This window comes from Zingiber officinale, chromosome 2B (assembly GCF_018446385.1).
Source record: "Zingiber officinale cultivar Zhangliang chromosome 2B, Zo_v1.1, whole genome shotgun sequence".
Lineage (NCBI taxonomy): Eukaryota > Viridiplantae > Streptophyta > Magnoliopsida > Zingiberales > Zingiberaceae > Zingiber > Zingiber officinale.
In genome coordinates this window covers 127,324,144-127,345,313 of record NC_055989.1, presented here as the reverse complement: position 1 = coordinate 127,345,313, position 21,170 = coordinate 127,324,144, and the positions used below count along the sequence as shown (strand labels likewise).

The 21,170-nt window shown below is 37.1% G+C and overlaps 2 protein-coding genes across 3 annotated transcripts; one reads left to right on the top strand and one right to left on the bottom strand.

Moving 5' to 3' along the window:
* Nucleotides 1-3,920: 3,920 nt before the first annotated feature.
* Nucleotides 3,921-14,146, top strand: LOC122047087 (transcription factor TCP24-like). Of its 2 annotated transcripts, XR_006130472.1 has the most exons (4): nucleotides 3,921-4,565; nucleotides 4,744-6,442; nucleotides 13,414-13,545; nucleotides 13,639-14,123. XR_006130472.1 is itself a non-coding variant. In XM_042608129.1 (3 exons), the coding sequence occupies exon 2, from the start codon at nucleotides 5,111-5,113 to the stop codon at nucleotides 6,401-6,403; it is 1,293 nt and encodes a 430-aa protein (XP_042464063.1). In that variant the 5' UTR covers nucleotides 3,921-4,565; nucleotides 4,744-5,110; the 3' UTR covers nucleotides 6,404-6,442; nucleotides 13,639-14,146. The 2 variants fall into 2 exon arrangements, 1 of the variants encoding a protein (XP_042464063.1); XM_042608129.1 differs by lacking the exon at nucleotides 13,414-13,545 and having other exon boundaries at nucleotides 13,639-14,146.
* A 341-nt stretch (nucleotides 14,147-14,487) lies between these two features.
* On the bottom strand, nucleotides 14,488-19,839 carry LOC122047086. Its single transcript, XM_042608128.1, has 4 exons — nucleotides 19,484-19,839; nucleotides 19,190-19,363; nucleotides 16,306-16,377; nucleotides 14,488-15,270 (listed from the first exon to the last, which is right to left on the bottom strand). Exons 1-4 carry the CDS (start codon nucleotides 19,625-19,627, stop codon nucleotides 14,599-14,601), a joined length of 1,062 nt encoding a protein of 353 aa, XP_042464062.1. The 5' UTR covers nucleotides 19,628-19,839; the 3' UTR covers nucleotides 14,488-14,598.
* Between the last annotated feature and the right edge of the window lie 1,331 nt (nucleotides 19,840-21,170).

Genomic DNA, 21,170 nt, shown 5'->3' with positions numbered 1-21,170 from the left:
TTGTTAAAATTGACCTATATTGATGTTTGGAATTTCTAAAAATTTCAAATTATATATTTTTTAAAGTATTTTCTAGTTTTTAGAATTAAATAATTTAATTTTATATAGTATTAATTTTTAAAATTTATTTAATTCGTTTTCATATTGTAAATCTTAACTACGCGCACTACTTTTTTTTATATATGTATAATGTGACACGTGGTGTGCCATCTCCCATCCTCTTGAAAATTAATTTTTGAATTCAAATTTAATTATTTCAATTATTGGATGATCACATCCACTTAAACTCAAAATTATACTGGAACAAGTTTAGCTCATTAATATTAATTAATAAAACTCTGATATAAAGAAATTCTAAAATGAGCAAACAACCTTAAAAAATCAAGTTTATTAATTAGTCAAATAAATTTAAAAAATGTAAAAAAGATTTAACTTGATTGAATTACAAGTTTGAAGAATATAAATCTTAACAATTCTAATTATACTAACGAGAAGTATCAACTAGACTTAGGGGGCGTTTGGTATGAGCATAAGAATGAGAATCGGAATGAAAATCATTGTATTGTGGAATGGGAATGGGTATGAGTATGGATATCACTCTTAAAAGCAATGTTTGGTTAGTTGCATACTTTCTATTGGAATAAATCAATATTTCTTTTTTTACCCTTAAAGGAAAATAAGAGAAAAAAATTAGATGTGAGAGAAAGATAAATGTGAGAGAAAAATATGATGAAAGAGAATGATAAGAGAGAAAGTATGATGAGAGAGAAAGTGTGATGAGAAAGAATGAAGAAAGAGAAAGTGTGATGAGAGAAAATGAGAAAAGAGAGTGTGATAGAAGAGAGCAAGATGAGAGATAAAATATGATATGAGAGAAATCATGATGGAAGAGGATGAAGAGATAGAAAATGTAATGAGAAAAAATGAGGGGAGAGAGAGTGTGTGATGAGAGAGAAAGTGTGATGAGAAAAAAGAATAGTGAATGTGATGAGAGAGATTGAGAAGAGAGAAATTATGATGAGAGAGAAAGATTGAGAAGAGAGAAAGTATGATGAGAGAGAAAGTGTGTTGAGGAAAAAAAAGGAGTGAGTGTGACAAGAGAGATTAAGGAGAGAGAAAGTGTGATGAGAGCGAAAGTGTGATGAGAAAAAAAAAAGAAAAGAGAGTGATGGGAGAGATTGAGGAGAGAGAAAGTATGATGAAAAAAAAAGGAAGAGAGTGTGATGGAAGAGATTGAGGAGAGAGAAAATACGATGAGAGAGAAAGCGTAATGAGAAAAAAGATGAAAGAGAGTGTGATAGGAGAGAGAAAGTGTGTGATAAAATGATGAGAGAGAAAATATGATGAGAGAGAACAAGGAGAGAGAAGTGATATAAAGAAAAAATAAATAAATAAATTTTGATATTTGATATTAAGGGAGAAAATTTTAGTTTTAGGTCAAGGGTATTTTTGGAATAAGAGAATATTTTGATTGATGAAAATAGGGTAATGACTCATTGAAGGGGATGTACATGTGAATGAGTTATTATCCAAATTCAAATATTCATTCCCTTATTTATATTCCTATTCCTATAATCCAAACATTAACAATGACAATTAATGATTTTCATTCCTATTCCCCACTCTTATTCTCCTAAATCAAATGTCCCCTTATTCTTTCTCCTAGTTCATATCTCCACTTAAAGTACAATTGTCACTCAAGACTTGATGCGGTGGTAAGAGAGGTAGGATATTTTCCTAAGCACTATATTTTTTTTTTTGAATTTATTTAATAGACGGAATATAGAGTCGGATCATCCATTCATGCAAGTTAAAGAAAGTTGTAAGAATTTGATACCCAGTTATATAAAAAAAAAAAACTCAAAGCACATTTACAAGTGCTGCCAAACATGTCATCAAGTTGATAGCCCTATCCAGCTCACTTCCCAGCTCACTCGCCAGCCATTCTCTGGAGACAAATTAGTAACCTAAAAATGTTGTAACAAAAACCATGCGCAGCACTGTGGCAAACATGCAAGCAGTCCTTTGGCACACCACCACGACCACCATCAGAGGTCCAAAGGGGCATCAGGACAGGGACAAGGGAGGGCCATGCAAATTGCAAAAGGCCAAGCAGCTGCAGGTCTCTCGATCGCCATAGGCCATAGCTTGTCTCCTCCTTCATCTCTCCACCTCCTCCTCACAGGCACAGCAACCATGTGTATGTGTCCTATTCCTTGCTTGCAGTACTCGCAGTGCATTTAGCACTCTAAGAGAAGGCACGCAGAGCAGTCATCTGCAAGCAATTATGGGATCTGGCACTACTGTAGCTAGCTAGATAAATCTGCCATGTATCTGTCTTCCACCGTTACACTTTGCTTTAGTGAGCAGCAAGGGGACACCAACAATGTTCCCTTTGTTACGAAACTACCGTCAATAAAGAACAAGGCAAAAAAAATTAAAAGGACCGTCCTTTTATATTATTATTAAAACCATTAAATAAACGTTCATTCATTTATTTATTTTTTTTTAAAAAAGACGTCACATAGCTACCTGCTCGAATTTAAATTCTGAATGATCCGACGAACTTGACAAGTTTAATAACGTTGATGAGGGTCTGGCCGTCTGGGTCAAAATTTGATCTAATTGAGCATGTCTTATATGTCTTAGTTGAGCAAAATTCAAGGGGAATGAGTTGAGCAACTCCTTGGCGGCTGATTCGAACGAAGACACATATCCAAATCCGATAATACGACGTTTTGTGGGAGTAAACCCATTCCTTGATTTCAGGAGCACAGATTGGACTATTTTTTTGTGATCCAGGGGATGTGTCATTCATATTTATGGTCGGATCATGATCCAACCATAAATTATTATGATCCCTTCTTGGGTTCACCGACTCCACCAGGTTATAATTTTTATTCGGAGCGAGCAGCCGGAGGCCGTCCGGAAGCCTTCGATGGTGGATAAGTGGCTAGGTTACTGGGTGCCAAATGAGGGTGTCCTTCAGGCAGCCTCCGGCTGCCCGCTCTGAACAAAAACTATAATCTGATGGGAACAATGAACCCAGAAAATTAAGGATCGCAACCATTTGCGATCGGATTGCGACCACGATCTACCGTAAATACGAGTGACACATCTCCTGGATCATAAAAAGTAGTGTAGAAGATCTTATCTTCGATTTCAGACTTAAACATATATATTTTTTAAAAGGGAGCTGATGAGGTGAAATGTATTTTTTTTTATAATAATTAAAAAAATGACACCTCTTTTATTATTTTAATAAAAGGACATCCTTTTCATTTTTAATAAAAAAAATAAAAACAATAAAATATTTAAAAGAGTAATAAAAAAATTAAAATTTAAAATGAAATAAATATTTTTTAAAAGGTTTGGAATGTATATAAGCATGCTTTGAATTTATTCGAATAATCAACAAGACTAATACCTCAATTAATTATAACACATTAATTCTTGCCTTGCTTTGAATTCTTGTTTAGGATTAGTTTAACAACACATTAATTTATTAAAACCATGAAGTTATCACTTCAATTCATTTAACTTGACTCCCACATTAGAACTAATCAAGTTAAACAATTACTTCATCTTATATTTAACCATATATTAAATGAGACACGTGGCAAGCGTCATTATCACCACATTCTTAAACTAATTACAGTGTTTAATCTTCATAGTTAATTAATTGTCTTTTCATGTAAAATTTAATTTCCTTTTGTTAATATTATCCGTCGTGTACCTTTATCAAGAGTGGATGAAACTGTGGGCCCGTACGACGAGGCAGGTAGGCGTGGATGGGAGGAGACGCAGGGACAGAGGGATTTCTAGGTGCGTGAGACAGCGAGGTAGCGACGTGGCCCAATGAGAACGAAAGGAGTTGGAGGCTCGATGGCGTGGAGGAAGTGGAGTGGATGGTAGGGTCGTTGGTGTCCGGGAGAGGGCGGGCTGCGGAGTACGAAGAGAGAGCGTCCAGAGGATCCGGCCTGCCGATGTATAAATTGCCGGAGAGGAGAAACGGCGGCGTGCCCGCTGTCTTTCCCGATAAGCTCGGTCATTGCTGGAGCGCGGACGCCTAGGTTTTCGGTACGCGAGGCCTCGCCAATCGCTTTCCCTCCCTCGTATCCTTTCTCGGGCGGATTAAACAAGATTCAGCGAGGAGATTAGGCCGATTCCCCACGGCTCCTACGTTCTTGCGGGCTCTAGATTCTCGCTATTCGCTTTGCCGAGTCGCTGGCGCTCTTCTTGCACGCCGACGCGATTGCAGAGGAGAGAGGAGGAGATCGAGGTGCGGGAATGGAGGATTTCTGTCTGAAACGGGTGTAGCGGTCTTGTTCTGAGGAAGTGGAAAGTGCCATTCGTAGGAGGAGCTTTCCGGAGGAATGCAGGTCGATCTGATGACGGAAGCTTCCAAACTGTTGAGGAGTGAATTTGAGAATGGAATTTCATGGTTCCCGGCGTTGAGTGGGTAGATCTGGGGGGCTTGGGTGCGTTTCTTGGTGGGAAGGCTAAATTTTGATGTTTGATTGAAGAGTTTTCTGAGATTTCAACAACCAGGGTCTATTGGCTAAGTGAGCATTTGTTTTTGTTTCTCGTCATTAGCTTTGCTTTGCTTGGTTGCTCTTTTTGCTGTATTTTGGGTATTGTTTGGTTTTGGTTCTAAAGTTTCTGCTAGGATTAAAGGTTGCTGCTGTTTTGTCCGTCTTTTTTATGTCTTCGTTCTCAGAATTCATACTGCGCTTGTTGCAGCCAGTGCTGCTGCTGTGTTGCAGACGGCAGCCCTGATTGCTGGCTGCCTGGCGACCGCAATCACAAGGAAAAAAGAGGAGCAAGACGAGCAGCTGATTGCTGGTTACAGTGCGATCTTCAGCGTCCAAAGGTCTAGCCTTCTTTCTCTTGTTTCTTTTCCGCACAAAGTATTACTGCCACTGTGAACTCGTCATCAATGCGAAAGGACGACCTTCTGCGCACTCTCAGAAACCCTGTGCCCCAGAGCTGACACAGCTCCATTCACAGTCGCCGTTTTCAAGGAAGGAGATCAGGTGGTTGAGATAAGAAAGGAGAGGTCGGGAGGTGTTAAGACCGATCTTGGGCCCAGGAGAGGCACGAGAACGGGATGACATTGGAGGGGAATAACCAAGGCTGCAAGCGGACCAGGGTGGCTGTGGGGCGAAAGGAGCTCCAGGACGACGACGAGGAGGAAGGCGAGAAGAAGGGTGGAGTGACTGCCCTCATCGCCCCCTGGCAGCACCACCCATCTTCGAGGATCTTTCGGGTTTCCGGCGCTTCAGGAGGAAAAGATCGGCACAGCAAAGTCTACACGGCGAAGGGCCTCCGAGACCGGAGAGTACGCCTCTCCGTATCTACTGCGATCCAGTTTTATGACCTACAGGACCGCCTAGGTTACGATCAGCCGAGCAAGGCTATCGAGTGGCTGATTAAGGCAGCGTCGGCTGCTATAGATGAGCTGCCTCCCCTCGACGGTTTCCCCAGGCTGGCTTTTCCTATGGAGGAAGACGCCATGAAGACCAAACCAGACGTTAAGTCGAGCTACAACCATAGCCACCACCAGCAGCAGCATCCCTCCACCAAATCCGGGTGCAGCAGTACCTCGGACACCAGCAAAGGCTCTGTCTTGTCACTCTCGCGCTCCGAGAGCCGCATCATGGCTAGAGAGCGAGCGCAAGGGCGAGCCGCTAAGGACAGAGAGAAGGACATAGATGACAGCGGACGCATTGATGTTTCCCCTCATCAGAACCTGAATGCTCAGACCTCTTTTACTGAGCTTCTAACAGGCGGTGGCAGCAGCAATGGGGCCGATAACAATGCAACTGCTGCCGCCGTAGGTGGCGAGAATTCTAGCCATGCCTGCATTCACAAGCAAATCTCAACGGCGGATTACTTCGGCCAAGCTGCTCTCTTCCCCCAGTCTCAGAAGAGTCACCAGCTGCCATCAGGGTTTTCCAATCAACCTCACTTGGGAAACAATTCTTCTCTGGGAATGCTTCCTTCTAACATTGTCTCCACTGGTGACCATCAAGAGATGCAGCATTTCGCTTTCTTGCAGGACCAATTCTTCCCTGCCTCGGCGGTGGCAGCGACAGGGGACTACAACCTCAACTTTTCAATTGCCTCCTCTGGTTTTGTGGGTTTCAATAGGGGGACCCTTCAGTCCAATTCACCAGCTCAGTTGCCTCATCATCACAACCACAGTCACAATTATCTGCAGAGGCTTTCGTCTACAGTCGACGGATCAAACCTCCAGTTCTTTGTTGGCTCTGCCGCAGGTCCGGTTGCTGCTCCTACCAATGCGGAGAACCATTTCCCAGAAGGCTTTGACGGTCGTCTGCAGCTCTACTACGGGGATGGCTATCGGCAATCAGACCTGAAAGGGAAAGGGAAGAGCTGAATGGTCAACAATTGAGGTCTTTGTGCACTCACGTTGCTGGTAAGTTATTTCAGCTAACAAATTAAAGTTCATCTATGGCTATTAGTTTAATAGGTTGATCATGTCTTTTCTATTTACCACTGTTCACTTTTCCAAAATGCTTTGGGATGTTCTCCGTTTTATGTGATTGGGTTGCTATTCTCCAGGTTGCATGTATTGATTCAGTCCCCATAATTTTATAACCTAATAATCTGTAACAGGAGAAGAAAAACTAATAGTAGATTGACGAGTGGCCGCTAGTAATTTTATATCTCACTTGCAATTCACCTATTTGTTGGTTAGAACAAGCGTAACTGTCACAGTTATGAAATCCAATAACAGGCAATCTTGTCCTGCCACCCACTCATACAACATCAACTGTAGCCTGACATCTTTTTTATTAGATGATTTGCATCGGACCGACCTTTCTTTTTTGTATCCTATATATTTTTAGCGCATAGTATAGTAATTGTTTGAATAAATTCTAATAAGGCACCTTCCTATTTTCACGCTCTAGCTAGGGGGTGTTTTTGGACACGAATGGAGAGAAAAATGAGAGGGAATAAGGATTAAGGATGTAAATTATTCTTTTGTTTAGAAGCTCTTTTAATTCTATATCTATTTAGATACAAGAGACGGAATTTTCTGAGAGACGCTGATTTTCTCGTTTGCTGTAGAAAATATGGGTAGAGGAAAGATGGGAACTGCAGCTTCCATTTTCTTATATTTAATTTTCGCCCAAATCAACCTGCAGAAAAATATAGAAATTGGTTTGCAAAATTCAAACCGCACAATTTTTTGTCCTCTATACTGTAAATTTTCCCCTAAACAAATAGGAACATTCATGTCCCTTTTTTTCCCTCGACGTAATTTTTTTTACCCTATTGTCCTTGCTGCTGCTGATAAAGCATTGTTTTTTCTTACTTGTTGACACTCCTTTTCTTCTTGGCTTTTCATTGAAGGATTGGCACAACTTAAATTTTTGACAGGAGAAGGGATATGCAATTTTTTTTACTAATAAAACCTTAATTACTTTGATCCTTTCCGTTTCTAATTTTTTCTGATCCAATCCAAAGATACACTTAATTCGTGATAAAAATTTGATTCCCATATACATGTGAATTGTAAACTTTGTACCAACTTTTAAAGAGGTGCAATGTTGGAAAAAATGGCAACTTTACCTTGGTATAGTATACAATATTGATGAGGTAAAGAAAATGTTGCACTTGTTAATAAGTTCAAGTACTTATATTTCTTTCCATTCTATTTTACAACTAAATCTCCACAGACACAATATCAAAATATGAAGTTGCTAACTCTAACATCTCGAACAATTGCATCAAGAAAATTTACAGTCGAGAGCAAAAGGAGTCAATTGGGAATAGCAGTTAGGAAAATAGTAATATGATTTCTATAACAAAAAAAGTTAGGGTCCATGTGGAACCCAACTAATAAAACTAGCTTGCATAAATAATCACATTCATTTCTCAACATCAAAATCTCTGTGCATAAGTGTAGCTCACAGCAATCTGAATATACTGCATCCAATGCATGCACACACTCATCAACGATATGTCAAGCGAGTTAAGGATAAAAAAATGTTTGCAACCATGTCGACAAGTAGAGGTTCATAGCAATCACATGGATGCACATAATAAAATTGTACACACGTACGAAACACAACTAAGTACTAATCCAACTTCCACTACTCAACATTATCTAGCTTAACATGATAAGTTATATTTTCATAATCTCAAGAAGTACTAGGAGTTTAACTCACATTTGGAATGTCTTCTTGTTGCTGCCCTTGTCAATGTTAAAAGAGAGGGATGAAGCAATTAAGATGGCGCGAGGAAGAGAAGGAATAAGGAATGGAAGAAATCAGAAATGAGGATCATGTTAAGATAAGGAAGGGATGGATTGGGTTGCTTTTACTTGCATCCTTCACAACAACACATGAGATGTGGGAAGATTGAGAGGAAGAAAAGGCAAGCAATAAGCGACCTTCTCAACCCACCCAAAAGGGTTAAGTTATGGATTAGCGGGTAGAGGTTTAGTTCTGGTGTAGATTCAAATTCTACTTGATTTGGGCCCAAATAAAAAGCCTAGTCCACACTGAAAGTCCTTGATATATATATATATATATATATTTTTTTTTTTGAGGGTTATAATTTTGGTGCAATGTAGTCTTTCATAGAATTTAAAGGATGTATAAGATCCATGCAGCCAGCAATGAGTTCAACATGTTACAACCATCGATCACATAATATCCCTTAGATTTTTCTTTAAACAATAACAAAATCAGACAGTAGACTTGAGATTTTCTTTAACACAGTATCACATTGTCTTAGAAGGAGAGTTTTGGTGCAATGATAAAGTTGTTACTTTATGACCTAAAGGTCACAAGTTTGAATCTTAGAAACAACCTCTTGCAAAAAGCAGGGTAAAGTTGCGTACAATGAATCCTTCCGTGCACCGAGTTACCCTTAGTAACACATTGTCTAACATCATAAATTCGATACATGCTGGAACATTTTAGGTTTATATTCATGGAAATTTCCCCCCAATAGCTGATTCAAACCTATACCCGAGATTGTTTTGAGTTTGATGGGTATTGACATCTAGAAAAGTTAAATATTATAGTTGATTATAAAATTTTTTATGATCTTTTAGAAAAATATAGTTTGTTGCTGAATTTCCACGCAAAACATACAAATTTTGATGCCTAGAAGAGTAGGTGCACCAACGTCAGCATCTTTAAGCCAAGCTTGTCTCCAATATTTGCAATCAGCTACATGAATTTCTTCCTCGAATGAGTTCCATGCAAAATATCATCGGGTACATATATAATCCTTGGTAAAAAAAAATGTGTATATCGTATTAGATAAATTGCTAAATCAACATAATTATTCAAAAAATTACAATTTATACAGAATATATCATCATATAAGCCTAACTTTAGATACCAAAGCAAGCAAAATATAGTATTATCTTTGGGGAAAAAAAGTTCTCAAAAGTATTAATCCTCTTTGAAAAGGAACTCAAGGATCTTAATGGACAAAGTGTCATTATCACCATCCAAATTATCATCAAAATTCTTAGTTCACGTTCACCCTCTTGACCCTAATCAAGTCACTTAGTTTCTGTTATAGTAGAGGGAAGAGTGGCACTATTAGACAAAGTGTCACTATCACCGTCCAAATTATCATAAAATTCTTAGTCATCACGTTCACCCTCTTGACCCTAATCAAGTCGCACTTAGTTTTTGTTATGGTAGAGGTAAAGCTCTTTTTCACGGAGAGATCATTTGTCCCAGAGCCAAGAGGCACTGTAGTATCACTATGCCACTTAATGGAATTTAAGGTATGTAATGGACGCATTTAATTTACTAAATCATCTAATTTTTATATTTGGCCTTCACATTAACCATGAGAGATGATTCGGTTGGATGCTGAGCTCAAACACATGCATGCATGACTTCCAGATAGAGTGTATATGATGTATTCCATTAACGTGGCAAAAAGGTAATGCGCTCATCTCAGGCGGCTCAGTATCTATCGCCTGTCCTATGGCAAGATACAAGTAGATAAATCAGGATATGCAAAAATTAATGGAACACATCACAAGTCCAGTGTGTGCACAATGTCATGTTGTTTACCTCACCCCCGTGCAAAGGGTCACTGGTCACGTGTGATGTGTTCCATTAATTATAGTAAAAGGTGACTATCCTCACCTTAGACGCCCTAGTTCCTATGAAGGAAGGTAAATCACGGGATCAGCTTATAGCCAACTGCCAAGTTGGTTAGGGGGTGGGAGGGATTTTTTTCCCCAAGGATATGTGCCCGCCGGGAATTGATCCCTTGTCCTATTGTAGCAAGTCTATCATCCTCTAGCCAACTTGACGGTTTTAAAGCAATGCTGCTAAACATCCAAGTTTTAAAGCATTGATCTGTATCTTTAGCAGGAATTGAGTTTTAAAGACCACCTCAGGTAGTTGAGATAAACATTGACCTATTCACAATGGTGGTCCTTGTACTTAGCTAATTTTCTGCTGTTCTTTTCTTGGAGTTTCTTTCATATTTCATATTTTCCCTTTGAATTGGGAGCGTTACTAGAATATGTGTCCCATGGATCTAGAAGTTATCTACCAATGAATTTGGCATAGCCAATCGGCAAGAAGGGTAGTAGAATTATAAGAAGACCCGTTGGAATGGCCAAGCTTTTTGAAGCTAAAGACTATTCAATCCATAAGGCTGACAATAAGATCTTGCTGGTAAAGGAATATAAAGGGAGTGAAGAACAAAATCTAAACTCTTCATATCTCTCACGTTGCTAAGTGAGATTTTTAAGCATGCTTAAACAAAGGTCTTCTACCTTAGAGGCTTAGCATTTTGAGTTAAATTCAGTGACCTCTTAGATTTTAACATGGTATAGAGTATAGAATCTCCCTCTAGTGAAAGAATATGTTTGAGATAAATAGGAAAGGCAGATATCAAGAAACTTCGCCTCCTTAACTTCACATTGTTGAAACTTCTTAACCATTCTTAAATATCTAAAGGTCCTTATTGTGTGCTTTGGGTTGGATGGATCTTTCTAGAGCTTGAACAATTATAAGTTTAGCTTAAGGTACATTAGATGGGATATTGCAGAGGCCAAATTTGCTCCAACAGCTGGAATATACTTTATAGGTAAGATTAGGAACCATAGTTCGACAAACAAGCTAAGATCTTCCTAATTGTATTAGAAATGATAGCAGATCATTTTTTTTTTCTATAACTATCATCCAGACTATTTAAATCTCATTTATGTTTGGTGAGGATCTGAATTGAAGAATTAGTATCCCATCCTAGTTGATTTCATGTTAAGCTCTACTAAGATTTGACTGACGTAGAACCATTTTTTGTTAAATTTCAGTTCTCTCACTTTTGTTGCAATGTATTTTTCAAGTTATTGTGTTATTTCTTGCCCTCGGCTCTGTATTGTATGTGCTTGTGTTCAACATTCTGTTCTGAAAGCCAAGAAAATCATCAAATAAACTATAAACATAAGATGGATATGAACTGTTAATAATTTAGGACAAAAATCAAAAGGGCGCTTCTTTTTTAAGGAATCGTCAAGGGGCGCCCTATGTTGATTTATTATCAAAGAAACACTCCACCTCCCTATAAAATGACACATTTGTCCTTTACTATAAAGTAGCAGTTTATTTCCATTATTATCTCTCTTCTATTTTAAACCTCTAGAGCTATAAATGAGTCAAGCCGAGCCAAGCTTTATGGTGTTCAAGCTTGTTTGATAATATAACCAAGCCGAGCCGAGCCCAAAATAAACCAAGTTGTTAAATAATTGTTCAAGCTTAGCTTGGTTCATTTTTTATGAGATTAAGCTTGGTTCATGCTTGGCTTGAGCTTGGTTCGTTTAGATGTTATTAAGCTCTTAATTCTCAAGCGTGTTTAATTATTTGAAATTTTTACGTTTTAAGCTTGTTTGATTGGTTATTGAGTTTCATAATATAAATTTATTTATTCATTTTGAAACATTATTTTCATTTATTTAGCATGTTAATAAGAGTTTTATTAATAAATATTATTCACAAACGTTGTTCACGAATATTAATGAACTGAACATATGTGTTCAAGTTTGTTTGTTTAGTTTAACGAGTTGTTCAAACTTGTTCATTTAATCAATCTTATGTATATTGAACGAGCATAAACAAGCTCTTACCAAGCTAAACGTCAAGCTTGTTTACGAATATTTGATTCATTTATAACCCTATTTACCACCTAAATCGGCGCGTTATAGTATCTACGGATTTCATAGTTGCTACATAGTTGTAGTAGCTACGGTTTCGTAGTTGCTACAACTGACTGCCACATAGTTGTAGCAGCTATGAAACTGTAGCTGCTACAACTACAATCGAAAGTGGTTAGTTAATGATGTGGAAACAATCAAACTTTCAAAGGTCATAACTTTTGACTCGAATATCAGAACAAGACGCATTTTTTTTAATCGAAGCTCATTGAGAGATCTATATTTGTTACCGAGTGAAACCCATAACCGGTCAAATTTCGAATTCAAAAAATATCATTTAGGATCCCTTTTGGAGACTCCAAGCATCTTTTCACTATTTTTGGTAATTTTTGGTTTGTTTATCATAAATGAACTCAAAGATGCACACATCGGATTAGTTTTTCTATCCGAACTTATATTAGTTTATTATGATAAACGAACTTAAAGATGCACACATCGAATTAGTTTCTCGACTCAGAATTAGATGAATTTATCATAAACGAACTCAAAGATGCACACATCAGATTAGTTTCTCGATCTGTAATAGATTCAAAAGACGTCCTTTTTTAGGGTTACAAAAGAACTTAGTGCTATTTATTAAAAAAAATCATGTTGTAATAACTACGGTTGCGTAGTTGCTATTGTAGTTGTAGCAGCAACAAAATGTAGCTACTAAGAATGGAACCATAGGCTCCTATGTAGGGAGCAATTAGGGGTATAGGTCTAAGCACCTTAACTCCTCGTTTCTCATAGCTATTATAGCGCGACCCCGAGTCAAGGTTTAGGTGGGAATATAGGTGGGAGTTCGTGTGTCAGATGCATGCCTGTGTCTGAAGCAATTACTCTACTAGAATGTAAAAGGGGAAATGTAGAAAGGGGTGGGGGCACCCTTTTGATAACAAATCAAAGTAGGGCGTCCCTTTGACAATTTGTTAAAAAAGGGGCGCCTTTTTGATTTTTGTCCAATATGAGCAATGGTGATATATTGATTCATACATTCAAACCCAAATAGTTGGGGTCCAAAACTCCTGCAAGGATTTTGAATGTGATATATCTTTAGGTAAAATTTAATTGAAGAATAAGATTCATATCAATCACAAATAGTTAGGTGGTCTCTTACCTCTTCCAGTGTGATTTGTCTTCTTGTGTTGATTTCTATTGTTCGGCAATTTCAACCACAACATTTTAACTTGTAATTTCAGGCAATTGAAGAAATTCAGCCGAGCACATTAGATACTTGTAACTGACTTGCAGGAATTAAACCCACATTTCAAACATGTATACACGAGTCATGACTAATACAAGAATCATGTTTCTGTGACAACCGAATAAAAGTTAGTGAACATTAGTATGCTTCAGGTTCCTCTTTATTTTGCCTTTCAGATTCAGCCTCTATAACCTAACATGCATTTGGATGGGTAATGCAGGAACCAACATCAAGTTAGCATGGCGACTTCGCATCCGTTCCCGCAGTGGGTTGTTTTCTTCAGCAGCTACTCTGCCACTATATGCTGTCTCTATTTTTATTATTATCGTGCTTCAGAAGCTTGATTTATACTTCCGATGATTTCATCCTTGGTAAACCTTGTCGTGTATGATAAGCGCTCTCATACTATTGCTTGTGTGTGGATACAGAAACATCTAAGCAAATCAAGTCGCTTGGAAGATTTTGATGTTTGTACCTTGGTTACTCCCCATCTTTGGACTGAAACAAGCATGTTTAATGTTTTCAAATTTTGTTCATCTGGATTTAAGATTCTTTGTACTGTTACTGATCATCTGTTGATCGTGAGGTGCACCATTTGCCTTTTTAGCTACACTTGTTACAGAGTTTCTGCTGTTTGTCTCTGTACGATAACTTCTCCACTCATGATTGAATGGTTAAGCTCCATAGACACCTTCTACAAGTTACTTGGTGCAGTTAATTAAGGTGGCAATTGTATTATGCTATGCTAATTTTATAGCATACGTATTGTATCATTTGTGTTATTAAAAAATTATATAAGATAACATAAAAATAATTATAATCTTTATTATTCTTTTGAATGTTGTTCAAGTTTGACTATTTGATTCTAACCATGTAGTAAAAAAAATAATTCGCTCATCCCAGTACTTTACTAATATGTTGCCAACAGAAAAGGAAAATTACGGATAGCTATTAGACATGTTCAGATACGTCAAATTTCGACCCCAAAATCTTCCCAAAATGACAATTTTTTAGTATATGTAACCTGATTATATGTATAACTGAATGCTTCAAAGAAGGAAATCATTGATGATCCTTGAAAAGATGCCTTCCCATTTCATTACTAATCATACGGACTAGGCAAATAAATATGAAATAAACCACAATTGTCACTAATATTACAAACAAACAAAAAAAGTTGTCATTTCATTAGATCCAAGAAGACAAAACCATTCCATAGGCTATGCAAGAGAATTGGAGGCAGCAAATTTTTGGATCTCGCAAACACCACTCCCATTACCACTCCAAGGAACACCAAGGGAAGCAGTCTCTGAGCATTAAAATGTGCAAGTGCAAAAGCAACTGCACTCACCAAAATTGATCCCCATAATGGCATGTACCTGGTCAGCGAAGGGAGAAGAAAGCCGCGGAACACAATCTCCTCCCACACGGGAGCGCACACAGATACCACAATGGCATAAATAACCATGGCCACGGGATCACGGGCCAGAATTGACTGCTCCACGCTAGAAACTCCGACGGGAGGAGCAGGGAGAGCTGGCACCATGCTTATGTTGATCTGGGATAGAAGATTGACCAACGGAAAGAGTAGGCATCCTAAACCCACATCTAAATGCCAGCTTTTACCTTTGATATTGAATTGGAACCAGCCTGATGGAAGGGGTTGGAATCTGGAAAGACATCGATGCAGGATTGCAATCCCAGCTAGACCTTCAGCTACATCCGTAAGGAGGCTGTACAAAGCCTGACCTCGGTGTGTCAGAGATTCCTTGCTAAAACCAGCTGCATGAGCCAAGAATGGAATTATCCAGGATCCCACAAACCAGAACGATGCGATCCAAAGAAGCATTACCTGAAAATTCATCATTTTACTTAATTTTGAAAAGACTGGATGTAATAATTGCGCATGAACTTGGAACACATGGTAATTGTTATAACCATATAGTTGAATGAACCATGGTATCAGCTATCAGAACAGACCACATGTTACAGCACTAACTATAACCATCAAGAATAGGCAAATAAAAGATAGAGAATAAGAAAAACAAGGATAGGGCATTATACATTAACTTTCCACGTAAAAAAAAAGACTGATAAATGAGGACAAGTTGAAACTTCTCCTCTAAAACGACAAAGTGGTGACCTAACTATACTCTGGAGACAAATATGTTATATGGTCAATATATCAGTTCTTTTATCCAAAAAATCAAGTAATCTGGTTGGCAAGGACATGGATTTTAATTTCATACTTTGATGGAGCATCCATATTATAGTGTTTTTTAATATGAAAGATGATTAATTGCAAAATTTGGTAAGTGAAATAATTTGCAAAATTATGGAGAGATATTAATTGCTTCTGCTACAAATAAACAAGAAAATGAAAGGAATTACAAAATGTTATTGACGGGCATTGACATGCAGATAGTTGTAAGGCTATACGTGAGTCAACTAAGAGAACAACAAGATGCACAAGCAACAACCCACTCTAATAAGATTAGTGATAGAGCACAATTCCAGATGAATTTCAAAGACCTTGCATAGGTACAACTTCAAGACAGGCAAATGTCTATGGATATGCAACTCAAGAAACTGAAGTACTGAGATTCCACAAAACATTGAACAGAGTTACTCCCATTTTTACAATCAAAACAGATTTTTAAACCAGGTAAAGTTAAAGGAGATGCATGAAAGACTAAACAGCTCGTTTTTTTTGGTGGAAAAGAACTTGAGAAAAATTAAACTCAAATTAGCAAAACACAAAAGAGGCTGGTCCATCTCAAATTGATGAAAAAGCCCAAATGAAACTACTGCCAAAACTATATCATCTTAAAATATTCAGTTAAAAATAAAAAGGTGAAGACAACAGACTGCTAGATAAATTACTAACTTGGACAATTGTTTCCAAAGTCCATGGTACTGTCCAACCATTGCCATTAAGAGTGAAGATCTTGGTTAGCACCTGAAAAGTATCATGTTAGGTAAATAGTACAGCCTAAATAAACAAGCAATGAGCAAATGCTTTCATCCTAACCCAGAAAAGCTAAATAGAAAAACTAGTTTTTCAATAGAAAAACAAGTGTTAAAGAAAAGGTATACCCAAAAGTTGGGTCTTGCAACATGAAATAAAAGACCATCTTAAATATATAATATCCATTGTATTCGAGCACACAATGGTTGTTTATTATGGAAATTTAAGAAATCTCAATAGTTTGAAGGTGTTTAGTGTCATTTATATATTCATAGAGCTTCCATAGTACCTACTACGATAACAATCCCAACAATAAGCCATGTGTTGCAACTTTGTTGAAGCTTGCTGCATTGATCTCATCATGCATGGCTACATCACCAGTAAATGTAATGCACATGGTAATTAATCCATTTGTATAGTTTTCTTTGGTTCCTCTTTAACTTTTACACCTTGAATTCTAATCAGATAAGTGAAGGAAAATCAAAGAAAATACAAAATTCTACTTTAAAAAAATGAAGTTTCCTTGTACATGATCCATTTCAACCACAGATACTAGGAGGCAAAAGCTAAGATTTTGTTTATTTTGTAAGATAAAGAAGTCCATTTCAAAAAATGAAAGGGAAATTATTGATGAGAAAAATGGTTTAGAGTGAAGATCAAGCATCCTTTATAATATATCATGTAGCCAAGTGAAGAAGATGATGGCAACTCTAATTTTTTACTTTTCATTTTTAAGATGCTCTTTTTTTTTCTCTGGAAAAGAGAAGCTATCAAGATCCCTTATTTGATTTTGTTCTTTTGCCAATTCATGGAGATTTATATTTCTATTGAATTATGTCAAGGAAAGATCACGATTGGGCAATTTGTAACTTCACTGTTTGAATATTACACCAAATTGACTGTTACATTAAAATGTCAACAGTGTTGTCAATGAGCACACAATGATTCCTCTAACTTTCATTGTCAAATTGTATTTGTCTTGACTATTAAGGTCAGTTTGTCTCGACCCCACCTAATGGGATAAGGTTTGGTTGTTGTTATTGTCATTATTGCATCGTTTCAAGGACCATATCCTCCAATGAGCTCTATGCAAATGTATAGACTACTAATATTCAAATTAGATCATTTTTCCCAAACTAACTTCTGCCTTGATTTGTGGAGACTGACAAGCAAGAGGCAGGAACATAATGAAATGAAGCTTTGACTATTAAAGACGGTTTGTACCACCTAAAAAAGCTCAAACTAAATGGAAGGACTCGCCTAGAGACAGATGCTGATGTTTTGGTACAATATTTAAGAAGTGAAAAAGCACTGCCAATGCCATAAACTCTAATTAATCTGATTTAAGACAAAAGGTCATGTTGAAAATTTTATAGAGATAGAGGAATCACATACAATTAGAAAGGGGAACAGTAATTTGCCAATGTTGTTCAGATACCTAAGCAGGTTTTTCTTTCGGGTTTTATGAGTTACCTTATCAACTCCATGGATATGAGATAAATATGTTGTGTATGCTTTGTTTAAACAAACACACCAGTTGTTTTTAAATAAATAAATGCCTACGAAATAAAGATAGGAGTGTCCATCCTACTGAAGATAGGAGTGACAGGCATTCAAGATGAGAAATTTCATGGGCTACATAGCATTTATGCAGACTGCATTTTTCTTTGCTTAGGCTCACAAAATTCAAACATTGTTGAGTTTCAACCAACTAACATCTATCAGGTACTAAAAGGCTAAAAGTTATCATCTTTTTACTTTCTATAGCAATTGATAAATCTTGTTACCCAATCTTTCATCTCCCAGATTTCCTTTCCTGAACTCCTCCAGTAAACAAACAAGGCGTATTAGAACATTGATGTGATTTAGTTAGTTTATTTCCGTCCCAAAAAATACTCTAATCGGTGTTAAAGCTTTTGGGTAGCCACTAAATGATCTATTCTTATGTAAAGATGTAGGTCTTATTTGCATTGGGTTATTTATTATAAAACAGATGTTAGCCTTTTATGGACACTTTATATCGGTTAAGTTCTACGTAACTATTTAAACTATGCTCTTATGAACAAAGACCATATATGTCCCACATAAGGACCATATATAAATCAGTTCAAGTAAAATATAAATAAGGACTATATATGTCTTGCATATTCCTATGAAGTGGTGGCCTGATATCAGCAAGCAAATTGCATATATTTTTGATACCTTTGTGAAGAGGAGGCTGCATCTCCTGATTGAATCTCAAAAGACAACTCAAGGTGCTATAACCCATGTACCACACAACCAGTTTTGGTATCTCCTCAAGCTTAGAACAGATCATGTATAGATGCTAAGAGAGAATTGTACCCCTTGTGGTTGCAGCTGCTTTCATTACGTAGAAGTTCAACCTTAAATGTAGCTTTCTTAACATAGAAATCCAACCCCTTCTTCTAGAAGGTTTGACAAGAGTGAGACCCTAAATAAGCCTCATGGATTCTATGTAAGTGCACTACTATACAACTAACTATAGAGAAGATGTTGTAAGCTTATTACCAACAAAGGAAAGGAGAGTAGTCCAAGATCCACCGGATCTTTACAAAAGACATACAAACTTATGTAGTTATAAAATGTTTACAAAGTTCACACTGCCTTTTGATTCGTTCATTCCTTTATGTTAGCATGCAGTGGCTTCCAAATGCAAAATTTGTTCGTGCCCAAAAGTAGAATAACTTGATAATACATCGCAACCCGAAAACAAAAGTCCACCACAATGAAACAGTCACAGAATCATAACAGTAGCGTCTAAAATTGAATACGGGTTACTGACCTTCCCAATTCGCAAAATCCAACCTGCTTTCTCCTTCCCTGATTCTTCCAGCTTAGTCTCTCCTACTTCCCCGCCTTGCTTAACTTCCACAAAATCAAATTCCCTCTTGCTGGATGATGTCTCCTCCTCGTCCTCCTCGTGCATAAAGCACGACACACGAGCAGTCTTCCATCCCTGCAGAAAACAAAACCCCATAATCGAACCCTTTTTCTGATGAAAAATCAAAGTTTTCCATGGGAAAAACTCTCATAAGACCTTTTCCATCCCCAACCTCTATTATGTTCAACTACCAACCTTTCTGGGAGCTCTGCAAGCTGACAAAGACCGCCCAAATGTCGAAGGTAGAGAAGAAACGGTTCTCAGGGAACTGCGAGCCCTAGATGGCGAGGGCAGGGGAGTCAACGGAGGTAGAGCGAGGGAACGGCAAGCGGCAGACATGGATGAAAGGGCGTCCCAAGGAGTATGAGGAGGTGGGAATACAGAACCCTAGACCTCGACAAGGGCTAGTTAGAAAACGCGAAGGAGACGGCAAGCACGATGGCGATGGCGCTGCTACTGTGCTGCTTCCTCCGGTGGATGGCAAGGCGACCGCAGCGACCAATCGAAAAGGGACGCCCAGAGCTTTTCCAATCCTGACGCCCCAGAACCAAACGGATGGTCTGATCCATCGCGGAGTAATTATAAGGAGAAAATATTAAAATTATAATAAATAAAATATTAATAAATAAAAATACTCTTTTTTATCGATTAAAATAATTCTAAATCGGTTAAAATCCAATTTAACTCTGTTATAATAACACCAGCTGCAATGAGAGTTTAATCAAGCTAGAGTCGTTTTGATAAATTTAAATAATTTTAATAAAATTGCTTTAAAATATCTTAATATAATTTTTTTAATTTAATTTAATTAAAATAATTTTATTCAACTTATTTCATATCATAACAACTATAATTATACTTATTATAATAATATTAAAATAATTTTAATTAAGTGATAAAGCATATTTTAATATAATAATATGCTATCTATAATATCTAATGCTAACTATTATGAATTTTTTTTAAAAAAAATATGATAAATTTTAAAAAAATAAGAACATCTGTTTTTCACTGCTGCTGCTGCTAATAATAATAATGTCTTTTTAATCTTTACCCTAATTCTTTTAAGAGTAAGGTATCAAGAAAATTAAGACATTGTGAAGCAAAAAATAATAATAAGAGGATAATTTCATGCATGACTCTTGCCTTCTCCTTTAACCCCAACATATAACAATAGCTGTTTTTAAGTGTGATCCAACATAGGTGGAGAGGCGGCCCACTCGGTTACGGAGGTAGTAAAGTGTACGGATCTCAGAAGCGGTACATGAAAAATATGAAAGTATGTTGGAAGAAAAATTATATTAATTTTGTGTATCTAAAATAAAAGTCAATTATAAAAATATATATAACTTTTCAATACATAAAATAAGGAAATTAAGACTAAATTTAATATGAATTAATTATATAGAATATATTTAGGAAATCATATTAATTAAATTGATTTCGTTAGAATTATTTCTTTAATACTCTCCTCAAATTGGAGTGTGGATGTTAAGAATACAGCTTGTGAATGTGTGAAATGGAGATTTACCTAATGTCTTGGTGAATATATTTGCGATGTGGTTTTCACTTGGCACATAAGCAGTCTTAATTTCTCCTTTTTCGATTCGCTCGCGGACAATGTGACCGTCTATCTCAATGTGTTTTGTTCTTTTATGAAAAACTGGATTGACAGCGATGTGTGTAGCTGTTTGATTATCACAATATAAAAGTATTGGTTGTTGATGATTAATGCCCAAATCTCATAATACACAACAAAAATAGTCGCGAATAACGACTGAATATTCCGTCGGTATTTCGTAGGTAAATGAGTTTTCCGACAGAATACCGACGGAATTTTTGATATCGGGAAGAATTGGATCGTCGCACAATTTATCGACGG

Coding starts and splice junctions, on each gene's coding strand:
- LOC122047086 (XM_042608128.1), bottom strand. CDS start 19,627: ATGTCTGCCGCTTGCCGTTCCCTCGCTCTACCTCCGTTGACTCCCCTG. Junction 19,364..19,483: donor CTTGCAGAGCTCCCAGAAAG/GTTGGTAGTTGA, acceptor TGTTTTCTGCAG/GGATGGAAGACTGCTCGTGT. Junction 16,378..19,189: donor GGATTTTGCGAATTGGGAAG/GTCAGTAACCCG, acceptor GATACTTTTCAG/GTGCTAACCAAGATCTTCAC.
- LOC122047087 (XM_042608129.1), top strand. CDS start 5,111: ATGACATTGGAGGGGAATAACCAAGGCTGCAAGCGGACCAGGGTGGCT.